General features: G+C 35.9%; 1 protein-coding gene across 1 annotated transcript in view; it reads right to left on the bottom strand.

The window, feature by feature from the left end:
* LOC124775354 overlaps positions 1-12,669 on the bottom strand; it is a 217,834-nt gene that overhangs the window by 35,733 nt on the left and 169,432 nt on the right. Inside the window, exons 7-9 of the mRNA XM_047250185.1 lie at positions 9,980-10,046; positions 1,226-1,309; positions 1,070-1,141 (exon numbers count right to left, since the gene is read on the bottom strand). Coding sequence (XP_047106141.1) covers positions 1,070-1,141; positions 1,226-1,309; positions 9,980-10,046 — 223 coding nt within the window. The remainder of the gene's footprint in view (positions 1-1,069; positions 1,142-1,225; positions 1,310-9,979; positions 10,047-12,669) is intronic.

Genomic DNA, 12,669 nt, shown 5'->3' with positions numbered 1-12,669 from the left:
TACATTTATTTACATTCAGGGTCCACTGGCAGTCACTGCACTAATTAGCAATCCTTCACATATATTCTTGCATTTTTCCACTGAAATCTGATGCAACCCTTCCTCTATTCAACAGCATCATCTGCACATAGCCTCATGATGTTTCTGAATTTATTCACTAGATCATTTGTGTACACTGCAAACAGTAACAGTTCTGCAACACTCCCTTGGGGTACTCCAAAAAATTATCTTTACATTTCTAAGTTCATGTTTTGTTCACTGTGCAACAGTGTGGAAAAGTATCAGATGCCCCGCGGAAGTCAAGAAACATGGAATTACCTGAATGCAGTTGTCTACTGCAATCTGATTCCCACGGACAGAAGGTGCTTGCAGAGTCTATGTTGATTTTCTTACAGTATATCTTCATTCTCCAAAAATTTTATTATTTTCTAATATTTCTGATTCTTGGTTAATAAAAAATCATTTTCAGTGATGCAGGATTGTTATAATTCCGATCATCTGGCCCAAGTCTACATTTTTGTGGAATAGATACAGTGCTAAGACTACCACAATTTGCACAACTTAAATGAACATCTGACCTGTCTGCATGGTGAATTATTAACAAGAAATTAAGAGAGCCTCTGCAAGTTCTTTAGTTTAAATACCTACAGAAGCTGTATTTTCAAAAGCCAATAATCTACTGTCCACCTGTGTGCTGCCATTAGGATGGCACTTTTAAGTACAGATCAAGTGTATGAGGAACTGGTGAGAGGATGATGTCAGATTAAACAATGTGATTTTCTGTGACAATGTTGTACAATTTAATTATGCTAATTTGCCTCCAATCAACTGTGACTCAAGTAAGCAGGGTGTTTTATTCTCTATCTAATCATTTGTACTGCTGACAAAATTTCTATTCATTTCCTTGAAATATATATATGTATATAGTTCTGCTACTTGGTACAGGATTTAAGAGCCAGACAGAAAAATGTTCCTTGTTCAAAATGAAAATAAAAAAGAACAAAAGAAAATGATGAAAAGAACACTTCATTTCTGTTTATTATTACTATCTTGTGATAAAAGAAATTACCTGCCTGGTTTTCTGGTGGCCCAATCCTGAATGAGTTCTCATCACATGGCTCATAGGCTATGGAGCACATACCTGTCAAAAATAAAATGCCACTGCATAAACAATCAATTCTCGGATCTTGCTTTTGAAATGATGATGACAATAATTGTACCATACCTGATTCCTGCCTGACACAAATCAGGTAATCCTGATTGGCTAAATGTCTTCCATTGTCAGCAAAGTTCATTGTTCGTATAATACCTGTTAATAAAATATTCACAAGATATAATACCAGTAATAATAATCAGAAGAAAATCAGAACAAGTGTCCAAGTGGATGAATACTAGGATAACTTGGTGATGGTCAAAAGAATAAAAGATTTTAAAAAAAAAATCCAGAGGAAAATAAACAAATTACATTACTTTTTTTATAACTTACAGAGGTATTTCAAATATAGGCATAGCTTGAAATAACATACGTCAGTCATCACCAAAATTCATTAGGTTGTTACCAAGCCAGTGTTGCACAAAATACAATATACATGCATGCTGGTAGCACTGCAATATGCTTAATTCATCTGTACATGATATGTTTGAAATTAGAACAGCCATTAGTGCTAGTGAGTGAGAATGAAATAGCTCAGGCAGCCAACTTGGTCATACAGAGCCACAGCATCATCTGGCAGTTGAACTTATTGTAAGTAGATTTGAAGAGATAGTCTGGTAATAATGTGTAACCACAAGTCTGCTTACTTATGATTCAACTGACAGTTACAACATCCATCAGTGAGCAAAATTTTCTACTATTCAGTCAAAAGAATAGGACTGCAACTCTATTCGAAGTATGATTCTTCTATAGTCACCAGGAGTATATATTATTTATTTTTCACATATTGCTTTATGTAGGTAATACATATACAGTTTTACTCTACCTTACATCCACCTTTTCCGGTCACAGCCAGAAGCCCATATGCACATTGCTAAAGTTTCCTCTAGTATGTTTCTTCTATATAATGACCACCTCAATGTAATGTTCATATTTCTGGAACCCTAGCCAATTATTTCCCTATTCATAGCATTTAAGACACTGGTGTAGATGCTTCATTTTCCATTTTGTAGATCTGTACAGCTCCGAAAGTCTGTGCTCAGCATGAGTCACACATCAGTGTCAATGTCTGAGTCACAAGAGATGTGGCCACATCATACTTGTCACTTGTCTCATTGGTGCTACTTTGCTTTTTCTTTTCCCCGCATAAGAAAATGCTGAACACCTGTACAGTGTGTTTAATTTTATTTATTTTATTTATTATAAAATATTATATATAACAAAGATGATGTGACTTACCAAACGAAAGCGCTAGCACGTCGATAGACACACAAACATACACACAAAATTCAAGCTTTCGCAACAAACTGTTGCCTCATCAGGAAAGAGGGAAGGAGAGGGAAAGACGAAAGGATGTGGGTTTTAAGGGAGAGGGTAAGGAGTCATTCCAATCCCGGGAGCGGAAAGACTTACCTTAGGGGGAAAAGGGGCAGGTATACACTTGCACACACACACACATATCCATTCACACATATACAAACACAAGCAGACATATTTAAATACCAAGTGTGTGTGTGTGTATATATATATACACACACTTCTATAATTATCAACTGGAGGTCTTCCTCCTTATAGTGTCTTCCTCCATACAGTGTTCAGAATTCATGGTCCCTTAAAAAATCTTGTGTAGAGGTTTATCGTTTTATACAGTATATCGCTCATCACAGAATGAAGTATTTTGGGTGAGTTCCTTGGAATGTATATTGACCTGCAGGTCTGTGAATGACCATTCTCGCCATGGATCAGTCAAATGGACTAGTCAAGGTCTGTCTTGTAAAGTAGTAATAGACAAGTTTCAGTTCAGTGAGAAGTCAGATTTTGGTTATTCATCAGACTTTTGTGTAAGGTATAGTTATTCATCAGACTTCCATGTAATGTATGCCTACTGTCAAATTTCCTGGACAGTGCCTATGTTGAGAAAATGGAACTTTAGGCAAATGAACATAACTCTATGAGATTCCACATCAATTTGTGACTGACAAGTATACAGACAGGAGTCAGAAAAAAAGGGAAATTTTTAAATTTGTGTTGGTAGCCCTGGACGATTGTTTATTTATTTATTTATGTAGCACCCATATTATCACATTCATGATATTGGACTTGTCAAAGTACAAAACAGTATAAAATATTACATATCTGTATTATGTACAAAAATCTTATCATTCGTATTGTGGCATCGATAGGTCATAGTGACCATAGACAACATTAATCTTTGGGACTAAGGTCACTCATCTGAGACACCATATTAATTCAGTCTGTTCCTATACCTTGTACTGTGTGCACGTGTATGACAATTGTCAAATTATATGCATGTGCAGATATTAGTGAGGACAGTTTATTCCATATACCACTATTTGTATCCTGTTCCCATAGTATCAACACATCTTTATAACAAAAACATTATTTTGTTTAATTAGGTTATAAAATTATATCTGTACACACAGATAAAATAAAAGCTAGTGAAGTACCTTGGTTGATTTTACTAAAACTATTAAATACCAATACTTTAGTTAAATAGACATAGTAACATATGGCACAAAAGTTAGGTGCATAATTAGATACATACAGGGATAAAAGAAGTTTAGTTTTATGTAGGAATGGTTTGATAATTATAAATTTTTGTTTAGAGAGTTATGAAAGACCTACAGATTTGAGCAAAATTCCAGGTATTCATTAATGGTGTAGAAGTTGTTGTTTATTAGTAGAGTTTTAGTTCCTTTTTTTGTATTAATGTTTGGCATTTTTTTGATGTTATCTAGCAATGCAATGTAAAGGATTTTTAGCTTGTAAACAGCATTGTTTATGATATATTGATTTTCTGTGAACATCCCTATGATAATCATCCCTGTTCCTTGTTAGATAATTGTGGATCTCACTATTCGAAGCTGATACTTGATGGTTTTTAATGAAGCAGTACTTTCAAATATAAATATAAATGGTTAGGTCATGATTTTTAATTACTTGAAGTTACCTCTACATGATGCTCTGTAAGCAAAATCACTTATTAACCTTACAGCTTTCTTTTAAGCTTAAAAGACTGTTTGGTCAAATAGGTATTTCCCCACAATACTATACCATACCTCAGTAGACTATGCATGTATGCATAACAAATACTTAACCCTATTTCAGTATTGCAGCAATCTTTAAGCATTCTTAATATGTAATAGTACTTGCTTAACTTTTTTGCTAAGCATTTCTAAATGTTTTTCCCATCTTAGATACTCATCCACCCATAATCCTAAAAATTTTGTGTGATACTTTGCTGAATTTGGCTCTTTGATAATGTGAATTTTACATTGATTCTGTTTTTGTTCATTATATGGTTGAAGTTCATCCATACAGTTCTGTTGTCATTGACAACTAGACAGTTATCTTTAAACCATTTTTCTGCCACTTCTGCTGTTCTGTCAAGATTTTGCTGCACCTCCTAATTATTCTTTCCTTTTATAATGAAGCTGGTACCATCAGCAAATAATATAGTATCTGCTGTTGAAAACTGTTGTGGTAGATCATTAATAAAAACCAATAATAACAATGGTCTCAATACTGAGGCCTGGGGCACCTCCCAATTAACCCTTTTATGTTCAGAATGGTACACATTCCCATCCTGAGAAATTTGCACTCTTTGTTTCCTATCAGTTAAATATTACTTGAACCACTCATAGGAAATACCACAGACACCAAAATTATATAGTTTTAACAGTAAAAGATTATGATTTATGAGAGAAAACGCTTTAGAATGGTCAAAAAACAACCCACAGATCAGTTCCTTGTCCTTAATAACTTTGTAAACAATATTTAGGAAATTGAAGAGGGCTGTTTGTGTAGATTTGCATCTAGCAATCTGTCATACATTTCTCTTTCAATTATTTTCAAAAACACAGATAATAATGATAGTGGTCTGAAATTTTTAATTTCAAACTTGTTACCACTTTTATAAACTGGTGTTACTGTTGACTGCTTAAGTTTACTTGGAAACACACCAGTTTCAAAGGAGTCATTGACTATGTCCACAAGTTGAGAGACAAAATTATCATTACTATATACAGGGTTATTACAAATGATTGAAGCGATTTCACAGCTCTACAATAACTTCATTATTTGAGATATTTTCACAATGCTTTGCACACACACACAAAAACTCAAAAAGTTTTTTTTAGGCATTCACAAATGTTCGATATGTGCCCCTTTAGTGATTCGGCAGACATCAAGCCGATAATCAAGTTCCTCCCACACTCGGCGCAGCATGTCCCCATCAATGAGTTCGAAAGCATCGTTGATGCGAGCTCGCAGTTCTGGCACGTTTCTTGGTAGAGGAGGTTTAAACAGTGAATCTTTCACATAACCCCACAGAAAGAAATCGCATAGGGTTAAGTCGGGAGAGCGTGGAGACCATGACATGAATTGCTGATCATGATCTCCACCACGACCGATCCATCGGTTTTCCCTTACAGAGGCATCCACAAGCTTTAAACTGCGCATACCATCGCTGAACGGAGTTAGCAGTTGGTGGATCTTTGTTGAACTTCATCCTGAAGTGTCGTTCCACTGTTATGACTGACTGATGTGAGTACATTTCAAGCACGACATACGCTTTCTCGGCTCCTGTCGCCATTTTGTCTCACTGCACTCTCGAGCGCTCTGGCGGCAGAAACCTGAAGTGCGGCTTCAGCCGAACAAAACTTTATGAGTTTTTCTACGTATCTGTAGTGTGTCGTGACCATATGTCAATGAATGGAGCTACAGTGAATTTATGAAATCGCTTCAATCATTTGTAATAGCCCTGTATAATAATTTTGTCAGGGATACCATCAAATCCGCCGGTCATTTTACTCTTTAGTTTACTAATAGTCATTTGTACTTCTTTGGATGTTATGGGATACAGGTACATTGTCCTTTCATTTATTGGAGTTATTACCTTTGACTGTGATTATATTTAGTTGTGATTATGTTTTGGGCTACATTAATATAATGATCATTAAATATATTAGCGTTTGCCTATATGATTATTAATAAACTTTCCACACTGATTTCATTTTGTTGTTATCCTTTCTGATATATGATTCATTGTGCTTCTTTTCTGCAGCAACTATAGCTTCCCTGTGCTTTTTCCTATAAAACTGTATATATGGTTTCGAGGTAGTACTTTTCTTTGCACACTTATACAGCATATTAAGACTTTCTGATGACTCTGATTTCACTTGTTATCCATGAATTGGATTTTTTGTTTATTTTCATTCTCTTCAGAGCCAATGAAATGCCATAGCAGTATTTATAATTTGACAAGAACTTGATGAATTTTATATCTACAGAACTCTTGGTTCCCATGTTCCAATTTACATTTTTAACATGAGATGAAAGACCCTAATGCTGTTATCATTAATTAATCTTCTCTCAATATACCTCCTGTTGTCACTTTTCTCATGAGATTTCCTTAAAGTCAATTTAATTGCGTGATGGTCAGAGAAACCTGTATCCCATACCTCAGATTTAAAGCCACATTTTGTTTTGTCAATGAATTTTCGGCCAATAGTATTTTCACTTTTGCTGCCGTACCTGGTGATATCTTCTACACATATATCCCTACTGTATGTTTTTAGTAGATTAACCAGTTTCTGCCCTTAATGCTGAGTAATATATAGAAACCAGCCATTTAGTTGACATAGACTTTTGGGGTGCTGCACAAGATACATTTGCCACCAGTTTTTTTTTTTTTTCCACCCCAAAAAACAGTTACGATGTGGAGGCTGCATGTAGAGAATTTGCCATTATTACAATTTAAGAAGCCCTAATCACCTAATCATGTTCCATCAGCACGTGGAATAAACTATAAACTTGTGGATACATAACTTCGAGGATACATGTTCAACAACAAAAAAAGAAACCTTTTGACTGGGTGTAAACTGTTCATACACCACAGACAATATCAAAGCCATCTGAGACACTGTCATAAGAAGTCCACACTGTTCACTTCATCAAAAGGCATCATCTTTACAGTTGTATAGTTCAAGTGTTTGAAGAATATTGGTACAGGACTTTCATTACCATCCATTCAAGTTGACAGTTGTCCAGGAACTGAAATGCAATGATCCACCTAATACAATGACAATTCTGAGAACTAATGGTTGAAAAGATAAACAATGAAAATGAGTTTGTTAACAACATGTGGATGTCAGATGAAACCAATCTCCATCTGAGGATTTGTTAAAAAACAACATTTCCATTACTAGGCACAAAAGTATCCTCCTCACTGCACCAACAACCACTGCACAACAATGAATTTATCGTATGAGGTGCTGTGACACCATTTGACATAAATAGGACCTTCTTTTTTATTTTTTTGTTAGGATGAAAGTGGTCTAGCGAATACAGTCACATTGGATCAGTAGATTGTGATGCTCAAAATCTACAGGTATTTCCACATATTACTGACAATGGCTGGTTTCAGCAAGTTGGATCAATGTCACACAGCATAAATACTGATGGCTGTTGTAAGCCAGTTATTTGGAAACCATATAATTTCAAGAGATTGTGTTGTGGCGCTGATGAGGTCGACACCAGCATCGAGATGCGTTCGTCTTTGGATTCTGAGCATCATCTTTAGACTCTGAGCATTGTCTTTGGGCTGTTCCGCCATGTTCAGTTCTTTGTGAGCCTTGCATGTGTTTAGATGAGTAAATGAACTACTGCAAAATAGGTGTTGTTTGGTGTAACCAACCCGAACTTCCCCCTCACTGGTGACCCCGACATGACCCAGTGAGGGGGAAGTTCGGGTTTGTTACACCAAAGCTTAGAGTCCATAGACGAACGCATATCGATGCTGGTGTCGACCTTATCAGCACCACAGTGTCATTCCATGGCCTCCTGGATCTCCAGATCTATCAGCATGAAATTTTTTCTTTTGAGGTCACCTTAAATGCAAACTGTATCATAATTAACCTGCTATAACAGAAGAATTGAGAGCTAAGATCCAAGAAGCAATTGCCAAAATTCCTGTTGAAATGTACAATTTATCCAAGAGACTGCTCGAATGTTTTCACAAAAGTGGAGCTCACCTGCAAGATGTCATCTTCAAGAAATAAATTCATTTAATATAGTCTTAAATTGCATGTTTTTGACTGTGATATGAAATGATCATGTGGCATTGTTAGCCAGGAGGCCCCATCCAGGGAAGTTCGGCCACCCAGTGCAAGTCTTATTTCAGTTGACGCCATACTGGGTGACTTGTGTGACAGTGATGAGAATGAAATGATGATTAGAACACCACAACAACCAGTCCACAAGTGGAGAAAATCTCCAACCCATCCAGGACTCAAACCCAGGCCCACTGCATGGGAGGCAAGCACGTTACCACTCAGCTAAGCAGGTGGACTTCTTGACTATAATATGACACAAATAAATTTACTTAACACATTTTTTTCATAAAAATATTTAATTTTTTCAATTTCCCATTTCTCTTAATCAGCTTGCATAAGAGATGAAATCCTCTTTATGCTGGTCCAATGAGTGATGAATTGTTCCTACAAAATATCAATGACACAGTGCTTGGAACTTCACATGTTGATGAATACCTTTCAGCAAACAAATCATTATACAAAGTGGTCAGGTCAATTTCACATCCTAAGTAACATAGAGCATGTTTATGAGGCTCTTTGGAGCTAAACAATTTTAAGAAAAATGGAATTTACCACCTCTGAAGTGTCCATATGTGCAGTATTACTAGGGACAACCACACATTACTTGTGCAATAATTGGCTGACATTTCTTTAAATTAGAAGCCTTGTTACTGTTTACCACATTTGCAAATTAAATATGGTATTTAATGACTCCACCTCTAATCATCATCAGTGGTCTCATTTTAATTCTATAAATTATTATTCAAACTTTCAGTAAGTTTTCTGTTTTAGGCCTAAAATCTATGACATTTATCTCACTTTGATGTGATTTCGCACTTAAACTGGATTAATTCTAAATATTATACTGTACAGGTTGGCCTGCTTTTACGCATTTTATGACCTGGCAGCATGCTGTCTCCAAAGTAGTCAAAATATATCCTCCTTTGTCAAAAGGCCACTGTTTTCAACACTTTTCCTAAGAATGAAGTAGAACATGCTCTATAGCTATATTTCGCATCATGTTATGCATCCTGTGTGTGGTTTGAGGGTTGTATTTTTGCATATTGTTCTTCACACCTTTTTCCATTTCACTCTCACCTTGTATTACAGATATTCACAAAAAAAAAGAAATTTTGAAAAATGAATGTTGCCACACTCGCTGTGAGATGTTATTCATTTTTTTTAAAAAAAGAATTTTCCTGGTTTATGTAGAATGGTGAAATCAATATGGTTAATGGATACTCACAGCAGACATTATAGACAGAGTACCATGAAATGTCAGTTATTGTTGATTTATTGTATCTCATAGTGATAGAAATAATGTGTTACAAAACGTAATGACAACATTTGATTTGATCAAATTTGCATGGCAGTCAGTTGAACTGTAAGTTGCAATATAGATTCCATGCCTTTAAACTGGAAACAATAGTCTGAAATTACAGCTGTGACTCAGTTCTCTGTTCCACTACACTGACTCTGTACAAAGGCAAGAAACTGATCTAAATAGTAATATAATCATTCATCCACTGTAACCTGTAACGGAATTAGCCTACGACAAGAAGCTTTGACACTACACTACCATTTGACAAATTCTGAATACTGGGTCCAGCAGAACTGTAGAGAATTTAGTAACACACATTTCTATATGACTTAACTTGTGGAAAATAGTTAAAAATATGCAAGTATGTAGATGCTTGCGATGAAATCTTACCAGTTTCTCCCTGGTGGTACTGCAAACATCCAGCTGGAGCCCTCTGGTTGAAAACAATCTGGGACACCTGCACTATCAAACAATTCATTTACTATCACTTCTACTGCTTTTCTTTCAATGGAAGTTGCATTTCATAGAATTGTTTAGTAATTTGCTGTTATATTTATATGTATTATAAGAAACTCACAAATAGTACAAAAATACACTACTTTTATGTGACTTAGTTTTTCCCTTACTATCTCAGTTCAATGGCAAAATTAATTAACAATTCATTTTAGTTCTTTGCAGCACAACATATAATTTTAATGTCTTTTTCAAAAGGAAACTGAAAACTATTAGTATCTGAAGAGAATAGTGATAAGCTGGAACAGGGCTGAAATATTTAAAATAGACTTGAATCTTAGTTTTAAGTACAAACTTCTCCATGAAACTGAGGTTGGGGAACACAAAAATAATATGCAAGAACCTGCAAGGAAAGAAAAGTTGCTTCATGTCAAGAGAGAGATAAGAGGATATCTTTATTTTCATTTTTTTTTTAACATGATAATAGTCTCTTGTCACTTTCTAGTCATCTTTACCTTGTATCATTCCCAATATCTTGTATCATTCCCACTCAATTGGAAGCAATGTTTTCTCACTCTCAACAGTCTAACCTATTCTGTTGAAATTTTAATGTTACCGGTATGCAATACATATGGTTTCTACAGATGTCGCTATGTGTATGTTTCCAAATCAACTGTTAGTAGTTTTGTGTTATTCTCTGAATATTGAGTTGTGAATGAGGTTTTTCTGTGCTTATATGTCATGCCTGTATGGTCAGACCACTTCCCAATAGGTTATGGGCCCAGGTAATGTGATCAGCAAAAACATTTCTCAATTAGATGAAAATTTACATCCATAAGCTTAAAAGTTTGGAAACTGATAAGTCACTTAACCCTCTGAGGCACAGTGGCTCTGTTTCAGTCCACCTAGCCTCTTCTTTTTCAGCCAAGTGACATTGTGGCTTCTCAAACCTACATAGTGCTGTCATTGCAGGAATTTTTGTAAATAGGACCAGAGTCTGCTTCTTTGGTGTAAGACAGTTTCTAATGCTAGTATTTACTTACATTGTGTTGCCTGCTGTTCAATTCACTCATGCAAAACATTTCTTGTGCATATACAAGGAATATATATATATATATATATATATATATATATATATATATATATATATATATATATATATATATATATATATATATATATATATATATATACACACACGAAAGTGCTGGCAGGTCGATAGACACACAAACAAACACAAACATGCACACAAAATTCAAGCTTTCGCAACCAACGGTTGCTTCGTCAGGTAAGAGGGAAGGAGAGGGAAAGACGAAAGGATGTGGGTTTTAAGGGAGAGGGTAAGGAGTCATTCCAATCCCGGGAGCGGAAAGACTTACCTTAGGGGGAAAAAAGGACAGGTATACACTCGCACACACACACATATCCACCCGCACATACACAGACACAAGCCATGATATTTAGATATATTTTTCCCACGTGGAATGTTTCCCTCTATTTTATATATATACAAAGATGATGTGACTTACCAAACGAAAGCGCTGGCACGTCGATAGACACACAAACAAACACAAACATACACACAAAATTCAAGCTTTCGCAACAAACTGTTGCCTGATCAGGAAAGAGGGAAGGAGAGGGAAAGACGAAAGGATGTGGGTTTTAAGGGAGAGGGTAAGGAGTCATTCCAATCCGGGGAGTGGAAAGACTTACCTTAGGGGGAAAAAAGGACGGGTATACACTCGCGCACACTCACACATATCCATCCACACATATACAGACACAAGCAGACATATTTAAAGACCAAAATAAAATATGCGAGCGTAATTTGGCTAGGGTGAAGGCATGTTTTCGGAGGGAATGTAAATAAAACTTAATGGGGTCGTTGGGGGGGGGGGGGGGTGTTGTGAGGGTGACATGGTATTAGAAGGTGGAAAGTGTAACGTGAGGTTGAAATGAAAATGAAAATGACAATAACTGGAGAAAGTAACTGGAGATCTGTTGTGAAAAAAGGCGAAAAAGTGTTGGTTAAAGCTGGGCTATGTTGACCCTGTTGTGAACTTGGGTTGGTAGACAACGATGTGCACAGAGGTTAGCTGGTTGTGTTGCCGCCAAAACACGTTAAAGGATGGAGAAATTCGGGAAAATTTCGAAAAAACGGCGTGTAAATGTATTAAAAAGAGTGGTTTTGTGGTGGCAGATTATGAAAATGAGGCTAACAATTGTCTGGCGAAGAAATAATGACGTTAAAACCTGTGGGAAGCGGCTAAAAATTATCAGTGATGTGGGAAAAACGGAAATGGAAATAAAGCGAAAGTTATCAGAACTAGACGAAATGGTTGTTTAATAGGTGAAAGGAACTATTTGTGGACCAGAAACAGTGGATTTTATAGCAGCGGTAGTGTTGAAGGCGGAAAAAAAAATTTTTTTTTGGTTATGGTTTGGAAGTGGGTGACGTATTATTGGCATCATTTGGGGCCACTGTGCTTGACTATGTGTGTCCAGACCTAACTTATATATTTTCCTCCCCAGAACACAACGTCTAGGAAAATGCTGTATGAGAAAGGAATATTAGAAATTTTGGATGAAGTTACATCTGAACATGAATTAGAAAGTGATGAAAGTGA

Source organism: Schistocerca piceifrons, chromosome 2, assembly GCF_021461385.2.
Source record: "Schistocerca piceifrons isolate TAMUIC-IGC-003096 chromosome 2, iqSchPice1.1, whole genome shotgun sequence".
NCBI lineage: Eukaryota > Metazoa > Arthropoda > Insecta > Orthoptera > Acrididae > Schistocerca > Schistocerca piceifrons.
The sequence above is the reverse complement of the archived record's forward strand: the minus strand, read 5'-3'. Positions and strand labels throughout refer to the sequence as shown.